The sequence below is a fragment of the Arvicola amphibius genome, chromosome 6, assembly GCF_903992535.2.
Source record: "Arvicola amphibius chromosome 6, mArvAmp1.2, whole genome shotgun sequence".
NCBI lineage: Eukaryota > Metazoa > Chordata > Mammalia > Rodentia > Cricetidae > Arvicola > Arvicola amphibius.
In genome coordinates this window covers 71,879,743-71,904,206 of record NC_052052.2, presented here as the reverse complement: position 1 = coordinate 71,904,206, position 24,464 = coordinate 71,879,743, and the positions used below count along the sequence as shown (strand labels likewise).

The 24,464-nt window shown below is 38.3% G+C and overlaps 1 protein-coding gene across 2 annotated transcripts in view; it reads left to right on the top strand.

Annotated features, from left to right (window-relative positions):
- The window catches only part of Frmd3 (FERM domain containing 3), a 191,323-nt gene that overhangs the window by 97,933 nt on the left and 68,926 nt on the right, over window positions 1–24,464 (top strand). For both annotated transcript variants that reach the window (XM_038335041.1, XM_038335040.1), the window contains exons 4-5: window positions 12,826–12,904; window positions 23,353–23,450. In XM_038335041.1, the coding sequence (XP_038190969.1) occupies window positions 12,826–12,904; window positions 23,353–23,450 (177 nt within the window). The remainder of the gene's footprint in view (window positions 1–12,825; window positions 12,905–23,352; window positions 23,451–24,464) is intronic.

Below are 24,464 nucleotides of genomic sequence, written 5' to 3'. Positions count from 1 at the left end.
GACTATTCTTTTCCTATTTATTTGATTTCTTCCACTTCCTTTATTGTTCCTGTTAGTGTTTTGTGCACTGTAATAATATGGATTCTGCTGTGAATCCATCTGCAAATGGCTTTTTATTTTTTGTCAGAAGAGTTTTTCTTGCTATTTTTTCCTGATCTTATGACACAATCTACCTCTTGTTCAATGTTCCTTGAGCCTTAGTTACATCTATTGTTTCACAGATATATCCATCAGGACTGGGCTCCACAAATTAGCATGTTGATCAATTATGGTTTTCTGTAATGGGCTCCATTTGTTTCAAAGAAACATTTTATTGATGATAAATGAGGACTATTCTTGTCAGTGGATTAAGGACGAATACTTCAAATGTATTTAGTTAATATGCTTGTTTAGTAAATTAGCAGTTGTAAGCTCTCTTGAGTTGTAAGCTCTATGACTTCAATACCACTGAGTGGTTGGTGGGGTTTCTAGTACTAGGCATGCTTTCTTTCTTGCTAGGCAAGTCATAAATCTAATTAGAGAGTCTTGATTATCACCAAGTACGCTTTCCATACTGCACCCTTAGAGTTATTTGCCACATTGATCATTGTTATGATTCACAGGCATCAAACTGGGTTGTACTACTGATTGTTTTCCACCTATGGAAGGTTTTATAATGACTTCAGTATTATGAAACTAGTCCTGGGAGGAGAGGCTTTGAGGCTAGTTTTAGTTGAGGGGTCCTGGTTCCTGTTTCTGAAGTGCATGGTATCTTCAGCAATATGAACTTGCCTTCTGGAAGGGAGCAACCAAAAGCAATAATGATAACCTAAAATATGTAGAGAGTGTCTTGGACAGCACTGACCAACAATTCCAAAGAGCACTTGTCTTGCTTGCTGTTGGGACCTTTGTTAGGTGTTCTTTGCATCTGGAAAGCTGCAAAGGTGGGAAAATTTCATTAAACTGCAATATATACTTATAGAGACTTTTATTTTAAAAAATTAGATACATAGTTATTATTATGATTCCTTATGACTCTTTCAAATTTCGTACTGTTATTTTATCCTCCTCTTTCTTCCTTCTATGTCTATGCCATTTTCCCATCTTTAAATAGATGATTGCTGTTTTTTCCCATTCCCAAATCAGATCACTTTATACCCTTCTATTCCCCTCTTTATTATATCTCAAGTCTTTTCCTCCACAGTGGTTCTTTTTACTTTTCTGGCTTCTGTAATTACTCCACAATACATAGTCACATCTGAAAATTTCCAGCTAGGAGCCTCCAAAGAGTGAGAACAGGAGATGTTTGTCTTTCTGAGTCTTTGACCCATTCAGTATATTTTCTAAGTCTGTCTATTTATCTGCAAAATTTATTATTTCATTTTTCTTTACAGTTTAATAGTATTCTGTAATGTTTATGGGTCATAATTTCATTATCCATTCATCAGTTAAAAGACATTAAGATTTTTCCCATTTTCTCCCTATTGTGAATAGAGCAACAAACAATAAACATATCTGTGGTGTGGGATGTCAAATCCTTTGGAAATATCTCAAGGAGCAGTATAGTTGGGTTATGTGGTAGGTTTTTATTTGTTTGCTTGTTTGTTTTTGAGAATTCTCCATGCTGATTAGATTCTAGAGTGATTTGACCAGTTTGTAAATCTACAGTGTCAAGAGATTCTCTTTTCTTCATGTCCTATTCAGCAATAGTTGTTGCTTGTTTTGTTCTTAGTAATTCTGAAAGAGGTAAGATTAAATTCAAAGTTGCTTTGATTTGCATTTTCCTAATTGCTATTTTGAAAATTACTTTTAAATTGCCACAAATCTTCAAAGAAGCTTGCTGGTTTCTCCTTCCATTGCTGTAGTTCCAGAACTGACATGGGGACAGGTCTCTAATTATTTCTGAGAGTTCAAGTGTTTCCCTTTTGGAGAGTGTTACATTCTACTCATTTGCCCACATAAAACTGGGGTCCGTTTCTCTGGTAACTTGTGGTGGATTGGAGAATGTGGAATTAGAATATAGCTATGTGGAGTAGAAGAGGATGGTTCATCTGAGTCCTATTGCGCATTGTTTTCTGTTTATAAAGGAGAGTTTAGATGGTAACAGATCTTATTAAAACCTGCTAAATTCTACTCCTTTTCTTATGTACTCCCCATCACAGTAAATGAATATGAAAGTCCATGTGAAAAGCCCTCCAGATCACTTCCAACTGATCCTTATGTCATAAATCCAGCTGAAGAATGATATGATGTGGTTTATTTGTTTTCAGCTGTTGGCCAGACTTCTTCCAGCTGTTTCTGAGGCCAGATGGTGATAGAGATGGTGTTACTGGTATTCTTAAGGTTCTCAAAATCAAGTTTATTCCAACTCTCAAGTCTGCATCAGATCAGGTGTTTATGGGAATTATAGATGAATTTTCTGCAGAGGACCTTTAGAATGAAGGAGGCAACTCTCCCATACATTTTCAGGTTATTCCAGGCTATCCAGGTTATCCATAATGTTAGCCTACACTATTACCCATCATACTATACAGCTATCTTTAGGAAACTGATTGTAGCCTTAGGGTGGTTAGAAACTATTCTGTGACTGCTGTTTGAGTGTGTCACTTTCATTCTTTCTCTCTTGGAACTCCCTCACAATACTGGGATGCAAGTACCTGTCATGCAAGTAACTACAATGAAGCAGTCATCCTTAAGAAGCTTTAAAAATCAAACAATTAATGAATAAATCAATAAATGAATAAATCAAGTGGTAAATGCTGGAGAGATGGCTAAGCATTTAAGAGTACCTACTGCTCTTCCAAAAGACTCAAATTTGATTCTGAGCACCAACCTCTGATTGACAACAACTGATTATAACTTAAGTTCCAAGGAATTCAACACCCTCTTGTGGCTTCTATAGTACCCACATATACATAAGTAAACTTGGTTAAAAAGAGAAGTTCATGTTGTAGTGCTGTTATGTACAGAGATAGCAGCTGTTTGCATGGCTATCTCTGACTTTTGTTTTAAATTGCTATTTATGTTAAAAATGGAAATTTGATGCTATTTTCTTTTTTAATTGATTTTTATTGAGCTTTACACTTTCCTCTGCTCCTCTCCCTGCCTATCCCCTACACCCTTCAACCCGCCTCCAAGGTCCCCATGCTCCTAATTTATTCAGGAGATCTTGTCTTTTTCTACTTCCCATGTAGATTAGATTTATGTAAGTCTCTCTTAGTGTCCTCTTTGTTGTCTAAGTTCTCTGGGATTTTGGTTTGTGACACTATTTTCTTCTGGCTTCATCCTCAAGTAAATGTCTTATTTCCTAGGCAAATAAACTCTTGTGGTAAACAGTAGGACATGGAAGTTCAACAAACTGAGTGTTTTAAGTTTGTCTAGAGCAATTTATTCAAGTGAGAATTTGAGAAGACAATTATTTGACCCCAAGGTCTCATTCAGGGCCATGACCACATAGAGATGGTTGAAGAATTCTAGCCTTAAGTATTTAGGAGGCAACTCCTCAGCAACTTTGTTTCTTCTAAGTGAGTTCATAGACTGACCGTCAGGGCATACATGCCAATGACTGTGCCTATGTTTGATACAAGTCTAAGAGAAAACTGTAACAAGAAGAAAACAACTTCAGCATGATTTAATATGCCAAACCAAGCAACCACCACACAAGACAAAACAGAGAAATCATCTCTGCTTTCAAAGAAGAAAGAATGCAGCAATTATTTCAATGGCAGTGATCCCTTATCACTGCTATTAAGAATGCCAATAATAGCAATAATAATGATTTCTAACTAAAACAAAGCCAACACTTCTGGAGCCTGTGATCTCTGTAAGTGGTTTATTCACACATACTTTATGATACCTCTTTGTTGGATGAGTTGGTGCTCATGGCATCATGCACACATGCACATATCTGCCATCATGTCATTTCTTTATTCATCCAGCATAAATACAAACATTATGCCACTGCTCCTGTCAGATACATAGCAAACAGGAACAGCCCCACTGAAGTTTCTCATAAAAATATATGGCGGCTGTAGTGAGGAGGTGAGCAGGCCTGCTTTTCATCTCACCCGGCTCCCACATAGCTAGCTTAGCCCCGGAAATAACAACATACAAACTGTATTCATTTAAACACTGTCTGGCCCATTAGCTCTAGCCTCTTACTAGCTAACTCTCTCTTGCTTTAACCCATATTTAGTAATCTGTGTAACACCACGAGTGGTGTCTTACTAGGAAAGATTCAGAATGTCTGACCTGGTGGCTGGCTCCATCGCGTCTGACCCAGAGAGGAGAGGCATGGCGATTGCCCGAAGCATCTGCCTCACTCCCAGCATCCTGTTCTGTCTACTCCACCCACCTAAAGGCTGGCCTATCAAATGGGCCAAGGCAGTTTCTTTATTAATCAATGAAATCAACACAAACAGAAGACCCTCCCACATCAGGCGGCGAATGTCATTTGTCCAGGATTAAATGCATCAGTTGTACAGAAAAGGTTGAGAGTACTCAATGCTTAACCTGGGCTCCCTTAGAAAGCAAGTGCCGGGGCTGGAGAGATGGCTCAGAGGTTAAGAGCATTGCCTGTTCTTCCAAAGGTCCTGAGTTCAATTCCCAGCAACCACATGGTGGCTCGCAACCATCTGTAATGGGGTCTGGTGCCCTCTTCTGGCCTGCAAGTATACACACAGACAGAATATTGAATATAGAATAAATAAATAAATAAATAAATAAATAAATAAATAAATAAATAAGGAAAGAACGAAAGTGCCACATTTTTAGACATTAGGAGTTGTAACTCTGAGTCCTTTGTAATGTTTCTGTAGGGCCTGGTGAATCTATGACACTTTATTTTTCTTCTTTCAACAAGTTCCAGATAAGAGCAGTACCAGGCCTATTCTAGGTACAAGAATTTCCTATGAGCTGTCAGAAATATGAACTCTAAGTGTGAACTTTGTTTATAGGAAATTGTAGGAGGAATTTTTTTGTCTAACTATAAGTTAAAATTATATGATAATGATCCTAACTTTATGTGTATTCTGAAAGTGATTCTTTTCATTTTTCTGTTACTCGTTGAAGTGACTACAGGAAATTTTCTTCATTTTAAGTTTTAAGAAAATATGGTAAGTGATGTTTATATTTCAAAAAAGGCAGTATTGCACTGTTCTCTTTCAGGGACCCACAGGCACACATTTGTTGAGAACCCAGGTAGCTACCAGTGCCTACCCTGGACTGAGCTCCCAAAGTTCAGTCAAAGAGAGGGAGAATCAATAATGTGAGCAAAGGGGTCAAGACCATGATGGGGATACCCACTGAAACAGCTTACCTGAGCTAATAAGAGCTCACCAACTCCAGCCTGACAGTGGGAGAACCAGCATAGTACCAAATGGGTGACATTTGAGTGGCTGGAGCAGACTGTGAGGTCACTGGCAGTGAGACCAGGATTTATCCTTACTGCTTATACTGGATTTTTTGGAGCCCATTCTCTTTGGAGAGATAATCTGCTCAGCTTTGGTATAGTGGGGAGTATCTTGGTCCTGCCTCAAAGTAATATGTTAGTCTTTGTTGATTTCCCATGGGAAGCCTTACCCTCTCTGAGAAATGAATGGGAGGTGGGGAGGATGTGGAAGGAGTGAGAAGAGGGGAGCAAGTGAGAACTGGGATTGGTATGTAAAATGAGAAAAGATAGGTTTTTTTGTATTCTTTTTTTTTTATTAAAGATTTCCATCTCCTTCCCTCCTCCTCCCCCTTCCCTCCCCTCCCTTCCACCCATACCCCCACTCCACCCCTCTCCAAGACAAAGAGCCATCAGGGTTCCCTTCACTATGTTAAGTCCAAGGTCCTCCCAGCTCCCCCTAAGTCCAGGAAGGTGAGCAACCAAACTGACAAGGCTCATAGTGAGCCCATCCATGCTGTAGAGTTCACGTTCATTGCCGTTGTCCTTGGTTTCTCAGTCCTCCTCCACTGTCAGCCACATTCAGAGAGTCCGGTTTGGTCCCCTGTTCCATCAGTCCCATTCCAACTGGACTTGGTGGTCTCCCGTTAGATCTGAGAAAAGATAGTTTTTAAACAAACAAATTAATGAATGAAAGAAAAAAGATGACAATTTAAAGTTAAAAAATAAAAACTCTCTATTTTATTACCAGATATATTTTTGAACAGATTATTTTGTTTTGTTTGACTCTTTGCTTTTGGGGATTTTTATATATTCTCCATCTAATTCTCAGGGGAATGTATAGAAGGTGAAGACTCCAGTTCTGTGGAACTTGTTTTCACTCATTTGACTCATTTGATTGTTTCTTTAGCCATACATCTTTTTAATGTTATGAAATTCCTCTTGTCAACTAGCCACTCTATTTTTTTACTTTTAATTTTTATTTTATTTTTAAAATAATCTTATTTTGCATACCAATCCTAGTTCTCCCTGGAGGTTTCCTGTTTCTCCCATCTTCTCCCCACTCCACCACCACCCACTCCTCAGAGAGAGTGAGACCTCCCATGGAGAGTCAACAATGTCTGTCAGGTCACTTGAAGCAGGACCAAGGCCCACCCTGCTGTCTCTAGGCTGAGAAAGGTACCCTTTTATCCGGAACGGGCTCCAAAAGTCCAGTTCATGCACTAGGGATAAATCCTGGTTCCACGGCTAGTGGCCCCAGACTGCCCAAGTCACACAACAGTCACCACATTTAGAGAGCCTAGTTCGGTCTCATGCAGGTTCCCTGGCTGTCCATCTCACTGTGACTTGATGATAAAGTCCCCTCCTACAAAGTCCTTTCCTACACCCATGTTCTGCAGGGGCTGCCTGTGTCTCCTTCTAGCAATTTCAGGTCTCACATTTATGTCCTTGATCCATTTGAAGCTAGTTTTAGTGCGAGGCAATAGATTCTGGTTTAATTTCATTCTCCTCTGTGGGCATCTGATTTTCCCAGCACTATTTATTGAAGATGCTTATATTCCCCCAGGAGATGCTTTTGTCATCTTTGTCACATATTAAGTGGCTGAAGTGATGTGTTCTCATGACAGAGGCTTCAGTTTTGTCCCATTGATATGCATGTCTCTTTTTCTGCCAGTATAATTTTGTTTTTATTGCTCTGGCTCCTTACTTGAGGCTTGAAATAGTAACCCTTGTAGCATTGATCTTTTTGCTCAGGATTGTTTTGGCTCTCTGTGAACTTTTGTGATTTCATACAAATTTTAGGAGATGATAATTATGAGGGTAATGATGATTGTCTCTGTAAAGAATCAGAAGGGAATTTTGATTGGAATTACATTAAATTTGTCAATAGCTTTTGTAAAATAGTCATTTTCTCAATATTAATTCCACCAATCCATGAGCATGGGATGTTTTTCCATTTTTCATGTCTTTTTCTATGTATTTCCTTAGATCTTCAAAGTTTTCACCTCTTTGTTTAGGTCTATTTCTAGATAATTTTTATGGTATTCAGAGTGGAAGTGTCTATGACTCCTTTCTCTGTATGTTTGTTGTTGCTGTGTATAAAAACCACAGATTAGTGTCAGCTCAGTCTTGATCTTGACACATTGTTGAATTTGTTTATCATTTCTACATGTTTTCTGATAGAATTTTTGAGATGTCTTATATAAAATTTCATATCATCTGCAAACAGAAATAACGTGACTTACTCTTTCCCTGTTATTTCCCTTTAAATTCTCTTTCTTGCCTTATTGCTCCAGATAGCATTTTGTGCCCAATACTGAAAGGGAATGGGCAGAGTGAAAAGCCCTGTCTCATTCCTGAATTCAGTGGGATGGCTTCAAGAATCTGATCAAAATATATTGTATGAATTTTTTTAAATATTTATTTATTATGTATGCAATATTCTTTCTGCGTGTATGCCTGAAGGCCAGAAGAGGGCACCAGACCTCATTACAAATGGTTGTGAGCCACCATGTGGTTGCTGGGAATTGAACTAAGGACCTTTGGAAGAGCAGGCAATGCTCTTAACCGCTGAGCCATCTCTCCAGCCCTATTGTATGATTTTTTAAAGAAACCAATAAATGCATAAAAATCTTTCTGAAGAGAAGGAAATCATTTCTGAAAAGAATGACTACCAAAAGAGGGGGACATAGGGATCTGCTGATGCAAAGGGGACTACTGATATTCCCTCAGAAGATAACTGGTCTGTCAGTCAGTAGATACTTCTGTGTTTCCTAGAGCAGTTGTATGATACTGCCATTTAAAATGGGTTTTGCATATTCTTCCCTTTGTTGCCGCTTCTCTAGAAGAGTGTCAACATCCCTCCCCCAAACACACACACACACACACAAAACACACAAATAACATGGCTTAATTACACTTTCGCTTCTCTTCCCTCCCAATTACAACTTCTGTTTATGTCCCTCCTGATAATAGCATATTTCCTAAGAAGAAAATCTTATACATAGCTAATGTCCCATGTAAATACACCAAAAACCCAGTAGATCCATCCAAATCCCTCTTTCAAAACAAGGAGTAGAAAAGATAGGTGTTTGCTCAAGGACACTCCTGGAAGTTCCCTTTAAAGCTTGGGGTCTTGTCTTAAAAGGAATATGGTAGCCTATAACCCATCCTGTGTTCCCTGTGATGGTTGCTGAAGCTGAGTACAAAAGCAGAGATGTAGAACTATGGAGAGACAATGTTAACTGGCCTAAAAACAATTCACAACGGCTTTTCATGATGGCACTGTTAGGATTGGGCCCTGGTTCTCTGTTCTGATTCTGCCTGCTTTGTCATAGGTAAGAATTACCCTTTAACTCATTTCATTATTTTGAAGTGAAAGAATAAAAAGATGTGGGTACCAGATTGGGCAGAGAAGCCTATTATCTATTTAGGAGGAGAAGCATTTATCTAGAGGGAAATTGAAGTCCTTGGACATGTTCCAAACAGTAAGTGCCAGATATTATTTAACACTTAGAGGGGCTCCTTTTCAGCAGTAATACAGGTGAGATGGGTAGATGTCAGAACTACCCTAAGGCAGTGCCTACTAGAAAGTATAAATGACTTCCTTTTATCTCCTTGTTGAAAACAACAACAACAACAAAAAAAAAAAAACCAACATGTAGATGGCTATTTTTTCACCTTGTTTTTTTCTGTAGTAATGAGAGTTGAAACAACTCTATTTTATTGTCTGCGTGGAACCAATGATGTTGGTCCAATATTGGTAAAATATGATGGGTTATATGACAATATAAGAAAACCAAACAATTGCCCTTAAAATGTAACTCTTCTTCTTTTTTTCCTATTGCCCGATGTCATTCCTTGTCTGATAATGGGGCTAGTAATAATGTATCATCAATACATGTTATTTTTTCTATGATCACATCCACAAAAAAATCAGGTAGATGTCAGGACAGAGTAAGTCCTTTGGTTGTGGCAAGCCCACAACACATATGAAAATAATAAGATTTACATATCTTTAAGACTTAGCACTAAGGAGACATCAAGATCCCATGTTTAAGGAAGCACGGAGCCCCACGGATTGTGACAGTTACAAATGTATCTTAGGAGAAGGAGATAGAAGAATTGTGGGTATTTGTTTCATAAAAGACTCAGGTTGGAGCTGGAATTGAAGAATCAGTGGTTAAGATCATTTGTTGCTCTTGCAGAGGACGTGGGTTATTTCCCCCCTTCCACATGCCAGCAACAGTAGTCTGTAACTCGGGGCCCAAGAATCCTATGTCCTCTTCAGGCCTCATCAAGCACCAACACGGAAGAGATACACATACATGTGTGAAGGCCAAATAGTCATACACATAAGTTAAATAAATATTTTAAAACTTTAAAAAGAGAAAAGACTGTAGTGCTGTAAGCACTGTTTTCTAATAGGGTAGAATTCTTACATGACAGAGGCAGACTTTGGGTTAGAGTAAGGATGACTGGGGTGGAGATGTTCCTCCACTCAGGGATACTCAAAGATGGTGACTGTGAAGCTATATCTTTCTTTATAAGATCTCTACTCTTGATTTGTGTGTGATGAGCTTAGCTATGTGCTACAGCCAACTGTAGGAAACAATAAGCCCAAGTCATAGGGTCATACTCTGGTATGGCCCTACTGGGAGGGCACCTTTTGTTGTCACCTTTCTTGTACTTTGCCTGCAGTGAGGAAATTAGTTTTCTGTATCTTTGAAAACATTTTCCAGTACATATTAGCCCAACCATTCCAGTTTTGAAGTGTATCATGACTTATATAAAATAATGCATACCACACCATACTTTTATTATAAAAAATTGAAAATAACCTAAATGATAGTTAAAGGCAAATATGTGAGTAAATTTGGGTTTGCATATAATATTATCTATTACAACTTATGGAAAGTGAATTGTATAAAGATTATATCTACCCTACTAGAGGAAAGGACAGGTACACCTTTACAGGAAAAAAATAAAAGAAACATGCATGGTTTGATTTATTTTTGAGAGAATAATTTAAAATGCCTCCACATATATAAGCATATGGGAATATATATATTTTTTTTCTCACAAAAGTTACAGAAAGGGGACTGGAGAGATGGCTCAGAGGTTAAGAGCATTGCCTGCTCTTCCAAAGGTCCTGAGTTCAATTCCCAGCAACCACATGGTGGCTCACCACCATCTGTAATGGGGTCTGGTGCCCTCTTCTGGCCTTCAGGCATACACACAGACAGAATATTGTATACATAATAAATAAGTAAATAAAAAAGTTACAGAAAGATATAAAGAAATTTGTTAATAGTAAGAAGAGAGATTGCATTTGATGAGCTATTGAACAATGAAAGGTGAGGAACAGAAATAAACTGAAGGATAATGGCCTACCTATCATTCTCTTTATTGGGCATTTATCTATGTGTTTATCTGTCTCTATAATGATCACTTACTTTAAAACTGCACTTAGAAATATTTAATAGAAGATAAAGGAGGAAGAAGTGCGCAAAATAGAGAAAATTATCCTCTTTAATCTTTGGTTCAATTGTTCTTCTCATGTAAAAATAGTTTTCTGTTAAAAGTATGTTCCGATGGAAGAAAGGAAAGAGAGACATTAAGTAATTATAATCTGAAAAATAAAAAATAATGAAAAGTACAAATGTTTTATAATGAAAATCAAAATCCATTAGCTTCAAAATTTAAAGATTTTTTTCAAAAAATTAAATAAATTCTAGATAATGTTCAGAGATAAAATATTTTACAATCTAGATATAAAGGATGAATGACTTGAGACTCAGTGTATTTTTCTAAGTTGTATTATTGTCATATGAAAAGTGCCCATTTTTTCCAAGTACTTGAGAAAATATACTACTTGTCATTGTGTTTATTTGTGTGTCTGGCATGTACACTATATGTACTTGGGTATGTATAAGCATTCACCATTCACATCCATTTGGAGGCCAGAGGAGAACATTGTTTGTCTTCTTTAAATATTTTATACCATTTGGGGGGAGGCGTGGGTGTCAGGCTTGCTTGCTGAACCTGAAACACACCATCTGCCTAAACTGACTAGCCTAAAAACTCAGGAGCCACCCGGGTCTGCCCATCAGCACAGGAGTTGCAGGTTCGCAAAGCCAGGCTGATTTTGTGTGTGCTAGGAACTTTATCTTGGGTCCTCTTGCTTACACATTAAGTACTCTTCTCACTGAGTCATCTACTTGGTCCCCCTTTTCTTTAATTAGATTTTAATGATATAGGGTCTCACTATATAGCTCTCATTCACATAGACCTCTTGTGTAGACTAGTCTGGCTTCAGACTCATGGTGATTTTCCTGCCTCTGATTCCTGAGAGATGGAATGCAGCAGGTATGCATCAACTCATCAAGAACTTCCTTTCTTAAACCTATGAACACAGGACCACATTGGTATCAGCAACCCAAGAAAATTGCTGGCATAAAAGCAACATACTGACTCCTGTGTGCTTATGAGTGTGTATTCATTTGTGTGTGTGTGTGTGTGTGTGTGTGTGTGTGTGTGTGTTTGTGTTCAGATTTTCTTTGCTAACATAAAAGTGCTGTCCTTACGATGAGTGTATTTTCTATTAGATTATTTTTAGCTATAATTATTTTTTATCTGGTGTATGGCATGTGAATATCTAAGGACAATTTGCCGGAGTTGGTGCTCCACTTTACTGTGGAGGTCTTAAGGACTGAACTCAGGCCCACAAGCTCAGAGGTCCGCTTCTTCCCTTGCCTAGCTATCTCACCAGCTCAATTATAAAATCATTGTGATAATTATTTTCTATATGAATTTTCTTCATTGTAAAGTCATACTTAAAACTGTGGTTCTTTCTATGAAACAAATTTAACTACATCTAGAATAGTTCAAATATTGTTCACTGTCTGGGGATGATTTAAGCTCTGTTTACCTTGAAAGGAAAGTTAGAGAATAAAATTCCACTTAATCTTATATATAGCTTATAATAAAAACCTACATGTGTCTAGTGGCTAACTTCTTTAAAATCCCAGATATCTTTTTGGTTTAAGAACACATGCAATGGCAATTTCCACCTTATACACTAAACATTCTTTCATGCACCCAAAAGCCGGATGGTGCTGTCTGGCAGTTTGTCTTTTGCATGAGGGTGGGAAGTATCACAGGAGAAAATACTACTGTGGACCTATAACCTGGAGAGATGAAAGGATGAAGGTGAGTTAGATGAAGAAAGATGGGCTTCCTCCTTGGTTGCTTGCATTCTGCATTTCCTCTGGATGTGCTATAAGCACTTTCTTTGTGTCACCATCATGTTATTTTTTTAGTCATTCTGTTGGTTTCTCCCTTAAAACACCCCTCCCTTGACTGCTAGTCTGTGAGGCTGCATGGCTGATGTTCCTGTGTGTGACTGAGTCTGTGATCTTCCGCTGCTTATCTCACATCTTTTCTTTATGATGTTTCAGCTCATCCACCATACACCATGTGCTTTAGAGTGAAATTCTACCCACATGAACCCCTGAAGATTAAAGAAGAGCTCACAAGGTATTTTACTTTTTCTGCATATTTGCTCTGCCACCTGTATCCAGTCAGAGTCTCTACTCTTAAAGACTAGACATTCCTATTATTTCCATCAGAACTCCTCCAGGAAGCAGGCTCTGGAGTCAGCATTGTGTTCCTCTTATTCTTGATGTTCTTGGGATATTTTCTAGAGAACCATTGTCATTGGGAAAGTATTATCTGTTGAAGGAAACAATGGTTATGAGAGGGAGGCACTCGGAGAACATTTGACAGTGGGATGCTAACAGAAGCAGATGTGAGCAGATGCAGAGGGCATCCCTAGTCTGTCTTTTGGATCTAAGCCTTGCTGGAAGACAGGTTTCTGGACAGAATAGACATGAACTGTCTGGCTTTCAACTTGATAAATGAGAATAACAACTAGACTTTCCTTCATTTGTGCACTCTTCTCAGCCCAGTTCTGAACTGTCTGCCTCCCAGACTTTCAACTCTCTCTGCTGGTTTTACTTTCAGTTAATCTTGGAGATTTGTTTCCAAGCAAAACTTGGTAAAAGTTTCTGAGCACGATTCCAAGATGTCTACCTTCTGGATGTACATGTGAATAAGCACTTAGTTCTTGCTGAGTCTCTAATTTGGTGACATCAAAAATTCCATATGCAATTATAGCTAACAATAGCCTGCATGGGTCCAGATCCATGTTGTGCTGATTATTGGCAGGTGGAGTGGGAAGAGCTTGGCAGATTTTGCTTTTCTGTCTTCTATAGCCTATGGTGAAGAAGTGAAGGGAGCAGATAGTGTGTTATGTGATTAATTTATCCACAGCCCTTTTATGAGTTTTGTGCTGGAAGGACAGAAGCAGAAAATGAAAGTGTAAGTGTGATGTGTGCATACAAGTGTATGTGGTGTATATATGTGTATATTTCTGCTTGCATGTGTACACATATGTATAGGTATATATGTGTATATACAGGTATATATGTATATATGTAAGTATGACTAATCTGTTTGTATGTATGCATATGAATGTGTGTATATATGTGTATGCATGTAAGTGAATATATGAGTGTGTATGTAATATATGAAAGAGAAAAAATATGTAGCAGATATTTTAGGTAATGTTATGTTGTAATAATCCTTTTTTATTTTTTCTTTTCATTGGGTTAAATTAATAAACATATTAATTTTACAATCACATTCATAATACTGGATAACTGGTACCATTATTGAATTCTAGAATATTTTTACTACTCCTTTAGAAAAAAATCAAAAACATACATTAGACCTGGCCAGTCATCCTCATCAATTTAGACCATGAAACCAATATGGACAAGTTCAACAGAACTGCCATGTACAGACTGCCCATGCATGCTTCAGCATTGTCAAGGCATATATGTCATCTTCAGTTTCATGATCTGTCCCTCCATTCTGTTGTCCCAGGCAACAAACAAAGTATTTTCTATGCCTATAGATTTGTCTATTTCAGATACCTCATATTAGTGAAATCATGGAGTATGTACCTGTGACCTGATTTGGACTAAATTTTTAAAATTTATTTATAATTTATTTGATTAATTTTTCTTCAGTTCTAAGTATATACCCAGACAGAAGAGTACAATGAATTATAAATAAATAACTAAATAAATAAATAATAATATACAACACAACACAAAACCAAAATAATACATAGACACTACCCCGAACCTCAAATAAAATTAAAAAACTGCAAAGATTTGCACAAAATAATAAATGACATACCTAGGACCTCACCAAAATCCCAAAACAAGAGTCTTTTTTATGGTTTTTTTTTTTATATATATTTAAAAATTTCCATCTCCACCCCTCCTCCTCCCCCTTCCCTCCCATCCCCTCTACCCATACCCCCCCTCCCTCCCTCTCCAGGCCAAGGAGCCATCAGGGTTCCCTACTCTATGTTAAGACCAAGGTCCTCCCAACTCCCCCCAGGTCCAGGAAGGTGATCAACCAAGCTGAGAAGGCTCCCACGGAGCCTGTCCATGTAGAAGAATCAAAGCCCAGTGTCATTGTCCTTGGCTTCTCAGTCAGCCTCCACCGTCGGTCACATTCAGAGAGTCCGGTTTGGTCGCATGTTCCATCAGACCCATTCCAACTGGAGTTGGTGATCTCCCGTTAGTTCTGTCCCACCGTCTACATGGGTGAACGCACCCCTCACGGTCCTGACTTTCTTTCTCAGGTTCTCCCTCCTTCTGCTCCTCATCAGGACCTTGGGAGCTCAGTCTGGTGCTCCAATGTGGGGCTCAGTCATTTTCTTCATCTATCGCCAGGTGGAGGTTCTATGGTGATATGCAAGAAATTCATCAGTATGGCTATAGGAACTGGCCTTTTCGGGCTCCCTCTTCTCAGCTGCCCAAGGAACTAGCTGAGGGCGTCTCCCTGGAAACCCGGGAACCCCTCTAGAGTCAAGTCTCTTGACAACCCTCAGATGGCTCCCTTAATTAAGATATATGCTTCCCTCCTGCTCCCATATCCACCCTTCCTGTATCCCAAGCATCCCATTCCTCCGAGCTCCCCCAATTCCATCTTCCCTTGGCCCCGCCTCGCCCCACCCTCAAGTTCCCAATTTTTTTTTTTTTTTTGGTTTTTCGAGACAGGGTTTCTCTGCAGCTTTAGAGCCTGTCCTGGAGCTAGCTCTTGTAGACCAGGCTGGTCTCGAACTCAAAGAGATCCGCCTGCCTCTGCCTCCCGAGTGCTGGGATTAAAGGCGTGTGCCACCACCGCCCGGCTCAAGTTCCCAATTTTTTCCCGGCGATCGTGTCTACTTCCAATATCCTGGAGGATTACTATATGTTTTTCTTTGGGTTCACCTTCTTATTATCTTCTCAAGGATCCCAAATTATAGGCTCGATGTCCTTTAATTCAGTCTGGGTTACCTAACTTAGAATAGCGTTTTCTATTTCCATCCATTTGCATGCAAAATTCAAGATGTCATTGTTTTTTACCACTGAGTAGTATTCTAGCATGTATATATTCCACAGTTTCTTCATCCATTCTTCCACTGAAGGGCATCTAGGTTGTTTCCAGGATCTGGCTATTACAAATAATGCTGCTATGAACATAGTTAAGCAAATGCTTTTGTAGTCTGATTGGGCATCTCTTGGGTAAATTCCCAAGAGTGGAATTACTGGGTCCTGGGGTAGGTTGATCCCGAATTTCCTGAGAAACCGCCACACTGCTTTCCAAAGTGGTTGCACAAGTGTGCATTCCCACCAGCAAATGATGAGTGTACCCCTTACCCCACAACCTCCCCAGCAAAGGTTATCATTGGTGTTTTGGATTTTAGCCAATCTGACAGGTGTAAGATGGTATCTCAAAGTTGTTTTGATTTACATTTCCCTGATAGCTAAGGAGGTTGAGCATGACCTTAAGTGTCTTTTGGCCATTTGAACTTCTTCTGTTGAGAATTCTCTGTTCAGTTCAGTGCCCCATTTTTTAATTGGGTTCATTAGCATTTTAAAGTCTAGTCTCTTGAGTTCCTTATATATTTTAGAGATCAGACCTTTGTCAGTTGCAGGGTTGGTGAAGATCTTTTCCCAGTCAGTAGGCTGCCTTTGTGTCTTAGTGACAATGTCCTTTGCTTTACAGAAGCTGCTCAGCTTCAGGAGGTCCCATTTATTCAATGTTGCCCTTAATGTCTGTGCTGCTAGGGTTATAGGTAGGAAACGGTCTCCTGTGTCCATTTGTTGTAGAGTACTTCCCACTTTCTCCTCTATCAAGCTCAGTGTGTTCAGATTAATATTGAGGTCTTTAATCCATTTGGACTTGAGTTTTGTGCATGGTGATAGATATGGATCTACTTTCATTCTTCTACAGGTTGACATCCAGTTATGCCAGCACCATTTGTTGAAGATGCCCTCTTTCTTCCATTGTGTACTTTTGGCTCCTTTATCAAAAATCAGGTGTTCATAGGTTTGTGGTTTAAGATCCGGGTCTTCTATACAATTCCATTGGTTGACTTCTCTGTTTTTATGCCAATAACAAGCTGCCAAAACAAGAGTCTAAAATATATGAATATTCAAAATTCCTTGCATATACTACCAGAATAATTAGCCGACGGTGGGACCGTCGGTGGGGCCGATGGTGAGGGCTGACTGAGAAGCCAAGGACAATGGCGCTGGGCTTTGATTCTTCTGCATGGATGGGCTCTGTGGGAGCCTTCTCAGCTTGGTTGATCACCTTCCTGGACCTGGGGGGAGTTGGGAGGACCTTGTTCTTAACATAGAGTAGGGAACCCTGATGGCTTCTTGGCCTGGAGAGGGAGGGAGGGGGGTATGGGTGGAGGGGATGGGAGGGAAGGGGGAAGAGGAGGTGAGGAGATGGAAATTTTTAAATATAAAAAAATAAACCATTGGAAAAAACAAAAAAACAAAGAAAACAACAGAAAAAGAAAAATACATACATACATATGTTACTATATTTATATAATAACATGCATGCATATATTATTCATATGCACATACATGTACCTATATAGAGATTATGTATATTGTATTATGTATTCATTATATGCATATATGTGTGTGTATGTTATGTGAACATCATATACAAATATGTGTATGTATGTAACAATAATAATCAAAGAAAAAATACTATCATAGTGAGAGTAGAAGGGCCCTGAGAGAGGTTAGGGGGAGAGTATCTGGGAGGGTTGAAGGAATTAAATGAAAGGGGAAAGTTAAATTTCAATTAAAAACAAAAACAATGATGCATTTCTGTCATTTATTTCTCTATAAAGCTCTTATCTTCTTTTATTTTATTTATCTTTTGATATTGTACTGTAAATACATTTCTCCCTTCTCCTTCTTTCCTCTAATCCCTTCATATGCCTCTCCACCATGCTCTCCTTCAGATTCATGGCCTCTTTTTTAGTAATTGTTATTGTTTGCTTATACATATAGGTGTGTACATATACATTTATAAATAAAATCTGGCCAGTCCATATAATGTTATATATATATATATATGCTTTCAAGACTGACCGCTTGGTACTGGACAACCAGTTGGTGAAGAAATATTGACATCTGTCATAATCTAATATAAAGAATGAGTCAGTTGTTAACAAAAGTTTTATTCATATTAAAATTAAAACAACATTATAGTTAATAACTCTAGTATCTACTGGTATTTTATTTTTATGCTTAAGTAACATTTTATTATGTATATATATCACAGTTTTTACCCATTCATTCGTTAGTGAACATTTGAACTTTTAATACTTTTTAGTTATAATTAATAATGGATATAAATGCTCAAATTTTGATCAGAGCCCAGATGCTTAGTTGGGTCTAAGGTACCATTCATAAAAATGTAGAATTGGTATTTTTTTCTTTATTCATATTTTTAATTAGTTCTTTGAGAATTTTGTAATGAGTTTGATCATTTCCAACTTCCCTTCTCCAGCTACTGCTGTAACTACACCACTTCCCTTTCCATCCAGGTTTGTGGGTTTTTTCCTCACTCAAGACCATTTTTTGTTGTTCAAATATTCTGAGATGTGTGCCATTCTGCTGGAGCACAATGAATAATCAGGAGCTACCTTTTTAGGAAAAGAGAGAGAGAGAGAAAGATAGGCAGACAGAGAGATACACACAGAGAGAGAGAGAGAGAGAGAGAGGACTCTTTCCCAACAGCCAACAATTGTCAATAACAACTCTGCCTAGTTGCTGGTGTTTGTACCTAATTCTCCTTTCCCTGCTGCAGTTTGCTCTGGTTTGGACTTAACAAGTCTTATGCATTCTGTCACAACAGCTTTGAGTTCATAAGTACAGCTTCTCTTTTGTATTAAAAGACAATATTTCTTTATAATCATCCACAATATCAGGCTCTTATACTCTTTCTGTCATTTTTAGTTTTGACTATTCTGCACTCTCTTATTCCTTTCACCTTAGTCAGTTTTCGGTCATTGGTCTGATCATCATTTTGTGCAAACAGAAACATGAAGGAGGAGCCACTTGTTCATCCCAGCTGCCCAGAGCCAAAATAACCACACAGAAACTATATTAATTAAAAACACTGCTTGGCCCATTAGCTCTAGCTCCTTTTTGGCTAACTCTTATATTAATTTAACCCATATCTATTAATCTGTGTATTGCCTCCTGGCAGTGGCTTACAGGCTAAAGTTTCAGCATGTCTGACTCTGGCGGTGGCTCCATAGCATCTTTCTGACTCCGCCTTCCTTTTTCCATGCTATAGGCCAAGCCAATGTCTTTATTCATTAGCCAATAAAAGCAACGCATATACAGAAGGATCTCCCACACCATTGGGGGTGGGAGTAATATACACATTCCATTTAGTTTTGACTATTCTGCAGTCTCTTATTCCTTGCACCTTGGCCAGTTATGGGTCATTGCTCTGATCATCATTTAGTACAAACAGAAACATATCTGATGAAGGCTAAGAGATACCTTAATCTACAGGTGTAATGATAAATCATCAGGATTTGTTTTAGTATAATATATGTTTAGCAGAGTGGGAGTAGTAGGTTCTCTCCTAAGACCTAAAACTGTCTAGTCAGAGTTTCTTAGTCCCATAATGATGACAAATAGGTTTCAGCTTGTCGAGCAGGCTTTAAATCCAATCAGAAAAGCATTAGTTGTTTGCATGTTGTTCAAGCCACTATTGCTCCAGTGGGCATGTCTTGCTAGCCCAAGCATTGTGACTTGCATGGTACACTGTTGGCTATAATCAATGTTTATTTTGATCTCTGGTAGATTGCACAACTCCTCAACAGTGTTTTGAAAGCCAACCAGTAGAAAAGTTTCCAGGTCCACACCGTCTTGATTTTTCCATATTCTAAGATTCACATATGTGGTGTCTTCAGTAGCTAGCTTTTACCATCAAGTTCTGGAGGGTAACCAAGAGCACTGGCAATAGCATGCAATGCTTGTGGGTATTTGTGACCTCATTTGACCATAACTCCAAAACATGCAGCCTACTCGTAGGATAGAACTTTGTATGTGTTAGCCTGATATAGGATAACTGCATTTCAACTATATTTTGCATGTGTATAGATAAATTATTACATGTTGATCCTACAATAGTAATTTTCCATATGACATTTTAGAAATGTTTTTAGTGTTATTTCTCCATCCTGACTTTTCTCTTAGTCTCTATCTCTCCCTTTCTCGCACCTCCTTATCTCTTTTTGTCCCAAATTTCCCTTTAATTCTTTACACTAGTGTTTTTTATCCCTACTCTCTTGAAAGCCTATTTCTATGAACACTTAAATTTCTTAACTTCTGTGGATTACTCCCACTGAGTAAAGAAAACATGTATCTAAAGATTCTAGGCTAATGTATACAAATATGAGGGAAAATGTGATGTTTGTTCTTTTTGGGTCAACTCTATCCATTTACTTGTGAATTTCATAATAACTGATTAGTATTTCATCATGTAAACATGCCATACTTTCATTGTCCTTTCATCTGTTAATAGACATCTAGACTGTTTCTATTCCTGTCTACTGTGAATGGTATGACAATAGACATTTGAGGAAGTATTTCTGCAGCGGAATAATCAGTCATTTGGATATATGCCCAAGAGTGGTATAGTGTGTCATATGTTGGATCCATTTACTGTTCTTTGAGGAACCACCACACTGATTTCCATAGTGGCTGTACCAGTTAGCCCTCCTATCAGCAGTGATTAAGTGCTTCCCATTTCCCATTTCAGAGCCAGCATCTGTCATCATTAGATTTTTTTGTATCGTATCCATTCTGACTAGAATAAAAGGAAATCTCAAAGTACCTTTAATTTGCATTTGTCTGGTGGTTAAGAATAAGAACCCCGTGTCCCCTAGTGATTCTTATGTTCATGGGAGATTGAGAAACCTATTATTCAAATTCTAGCTCATAATAGAGAATCGCCAGGTAGCTATGAATATCCTGTCTACATAGTGAATCCAAGTAACATTCTAACAATATCTTTGGGTAATGAATGTGCTGATTAACGTTGACAGGCAGGAAGCTAGTTAGATTATTATTTCAAACTGTAAAAAAAGTTATTAGCTACTTTATCTTTTTAATACAATTATGTATTAAATGGGAACAGGTTGACTTTTGAATCTCTCAAGTGTCCCTAATACCCTGATGGCTAGAACAGTGCACAGTATAAAATATGTGAGAAGAAGATCCATGTGACGGAAACACTGGTAAGGCAATGATGAGTCCTTCATTGTGTCCATTGTGATTTCAATTTTGTAGCCCCCAGAACCGACAGCTCCCATGCCCAGGACCAAGAAAAACCCTTATGAGATTAGAACACAAATCTCCCTCTATGATTTTCCTTTTTTTTTTTTTTACTTTATCTTTAAAGTGAAGTAATGCTCTGGCTCATAATGCTGAGTATGGCAAATTACTAAGCAGTAGAAATATTTAGACAAGGTTTTCCCAAAGAAACATACAGTGGATTTTATGTGCGAGTGTGTGTGTGTGTGTGTGTGTGTGTGTGTGTGTGAGTGCACGCATGTATGTGTACATGAGTGAATATGTATGTGTGTTTGCATAAACCTTATTATAAGGAATTAGTTTACATCTTTATGCAGGTAAAGCTCCTCAGTCTTCAGGTAAGAGGCCTCCAAGAGCCAGTGGATTCCATCCAGGCCTCAGGATAAGGAGTACGAAAGGCAGAATACTCTAGTTCATGTTGTAAAATAGAGTAAATTCACCCTCCCTTTGCATTTCTGCCCCATTCAGTCCTGAAACACTTTGCACAATGTCAACCCCAAATAGGGTAGCCATCTGCTTTGCTGCTTTACCAACTCAGCTACAAATGATGCACATAAACACTTTTAAAGATTCCCCCAAAATCAGTTTACTTCATATATGAGTATTCCATGACCCAGTAAAACTAATGTCCAAAATTAACTACCTCAAAGTTGTAATTGACTAATTAAAAGGTGTTTTTAAGGGTTCTCCTCCTTAGGAGGATATGCAGATGTGGGGTGAGGAGGGTGTTCCCTTGTAGATAAATGTTAACTGGCATGAATGGAATCTGTTACATTTGTTAAAAAAACAAAACAGACCCCAGACCTGAGCCAGCCAGTCAATTTGGTTAAGAAAGAGCATGGAACCTGAAAAGAAGAGGATCAGCATGGATGAATTCAAAGGACAGTGACAAGGACCTGGAAACCAGTATCTGTGAACTGTTGCCTCTGTATTATTTTCTAACTATTAATGTTCTTTTTAAAGTATTGTGATAGCACTTATCAAAGTAAATTTTCTCTTGTAAATACAATCTCCTGAGTTTTCTTACAAAGTGCATATGTTATGCCCAAATCCACAGGGTCCCCACAAAAGCCAAGAAAGGAGACCGAGTCCCATACATAAAAGCAAAGAGCCTTTATTTTAATCAAGTTTGCAAACTCGGTCTCTCCGCATGTCCAATGTATTGGAATATCTGGAGAGCCCCGAGTTCAATTAGGATAAAGTTTTTATAGTAGTAAAGGTGGGGGTGAGGGGGTCTCTGAGGTTTAGGGCCTTCTGATTGGCTGACATTTGTCTAGGGGTGTCCTGTTGAGGTGCGCTGGCAGGTGTCTCTATCTACAGCTCTTGGAATGCTAGGCATTTCCTTTGAATGGTCTGCTCTTGGGTGGGGGTCAGGCAATCTCCTGTGGTTCCTCCTGCAGCCAGGCATTGTCTCAGGGTAAACTGTTGAGACTCCAGACTCCATTTAAATTCATGGCCAGAGTCTCAGGTGATAATGGTTGGAAGTAAAGAACTTCCTTTGGGTGACCTTCCCAGACTTAGCTTATCACAGCTGGCCCCCACACATACATCTTTACAACTTTCCTACAAGACAAGCCAGGAGAGTTTCACAGTAGTTGATCCTGCCATAATATAGCCCACTTTTGCTTCTGCTTTCCCAGTGCACTTTACCAACCACATTTGTGCCTCTACAGGTATCTGAGTTTGTCTGCAAAGGATCAGAGACCAAATATAATGACCCAAAAGCCCAATCCAAGTGTCCGTCATCTTAATTTGGTCTCATAACCAAATTTGTTGCTGTTTGGTTTTTATTGCCTAGTTACTAAGATGTTGTCTCTTCTTGAGGAACAATGAGCTTATGGTAGTTCAACATAGCTTCTGATTACAAAAGCACATAGAGTTTTAAAAGAAATCAAATTTCAAAAAGACCCTTGGGATGTGGATGATATAAGTTGTGGTTTTTCTTTTGTGGTAGTGGTGACTGTTTGGCCATGTGTTTCTTGGTCATTTGGGGGTTTCTTAGAAAGGCTGAGCCCCTTTACCTTTGAAAGCTAACTTAAACTTTGGGTTTCTAAATTCTGAAATCTCCACTTCTTTTCGCATGTGCTCATCTGAAGGAAGATTGGCATGTCTATACTGCCGAGAGCTAGGTGTGGTTCAAGTAGATAGATCATAAAAGTTCCCACTTTCAAGCTTCAGATAAAACTTAAGGTGATTATTTCTCCTTTTTTGTTGCAGATACCTTTTATATTTGCAAATTAAAAGAGACATTTTTCATGGTCGACTGTTGTGCTCCTTTTCTGATGCTGCCTATCTTGGTGCTTGTATCGTTCAAGGTGAGTCCAGCCCCAGGACACTCATTCCCAACACTGCAATGAGCAATGGAACTTTATTCTGTGTCTCTCTTCTCTGCTACCTATTACAATCCTGTCTTTGTCTATGGGGGAATCTACATATGACAATGTAGTTTACCACAGATTCACCTATTCACATTGCCTCCCAAGTCATTAATCCTGGCAGAAGGCTGAGCACCACTGTTCAGTGCTTTGCTCACATTTGAAGACTTACAAGCCCCAAAGAGTAGAATACAGAGTCTCTCTCTTTTTTTTTCTCAGAAACAGAGCATCATTTTGTAAGACTTTCTATATTGATGCCGGAATTTTATGTTTTGACTCCACTTATCAAATGATACCTAGTAGACATATCAAGGGGTGAAGCCATACCAAGGATTTTTTTAAAAGTAGGTCACTCCTTAATCGTATTTCATGTGTGCATGTATTTTCTATAATTTTTTTAGCTTTTCTAGACACACAAGAATCAATTCACAAATCTGTTCGATGAATGCTCCCCTTTTCCTAGTTATTTTGTCAAACTTGAATTACTTTATTTCTTTAAGCTTTAGTGTTTTCCTGATTAACATGGGGTAGTTATAAGTCCATCTACACTGGGAATTTTATAACAACTGTGAACTAAGTCAAAAAATGTTACAGACCATAAGAGGCAGATGCTTTTCTTTTTAGAGATGAACATAGTATCAGTGTGTCGGAAAGACTGAATGCACTCACTAGATTTGGAGTCTCGATGCTTCTAATCTTTTGTTTTAATGCTGGTTTAAGAAATATTTTGCCTTTGAGTAGATATGATTTTAAAGATTGATTTCTCTGTTTTTAATTGTTCTTTTGGTTTTGAAATTATAATTATATCATTTCCAACTTGCCTTTCCTTTGTCCAAATCTTCCCAAATACCCAACCTTGACTATTTTCAAATTCATGAACTCTTTTTTTTCTGTAATTATTTTTACATATATATTATGTATAGTATATGTATGTATATGTATATATGACGTGCT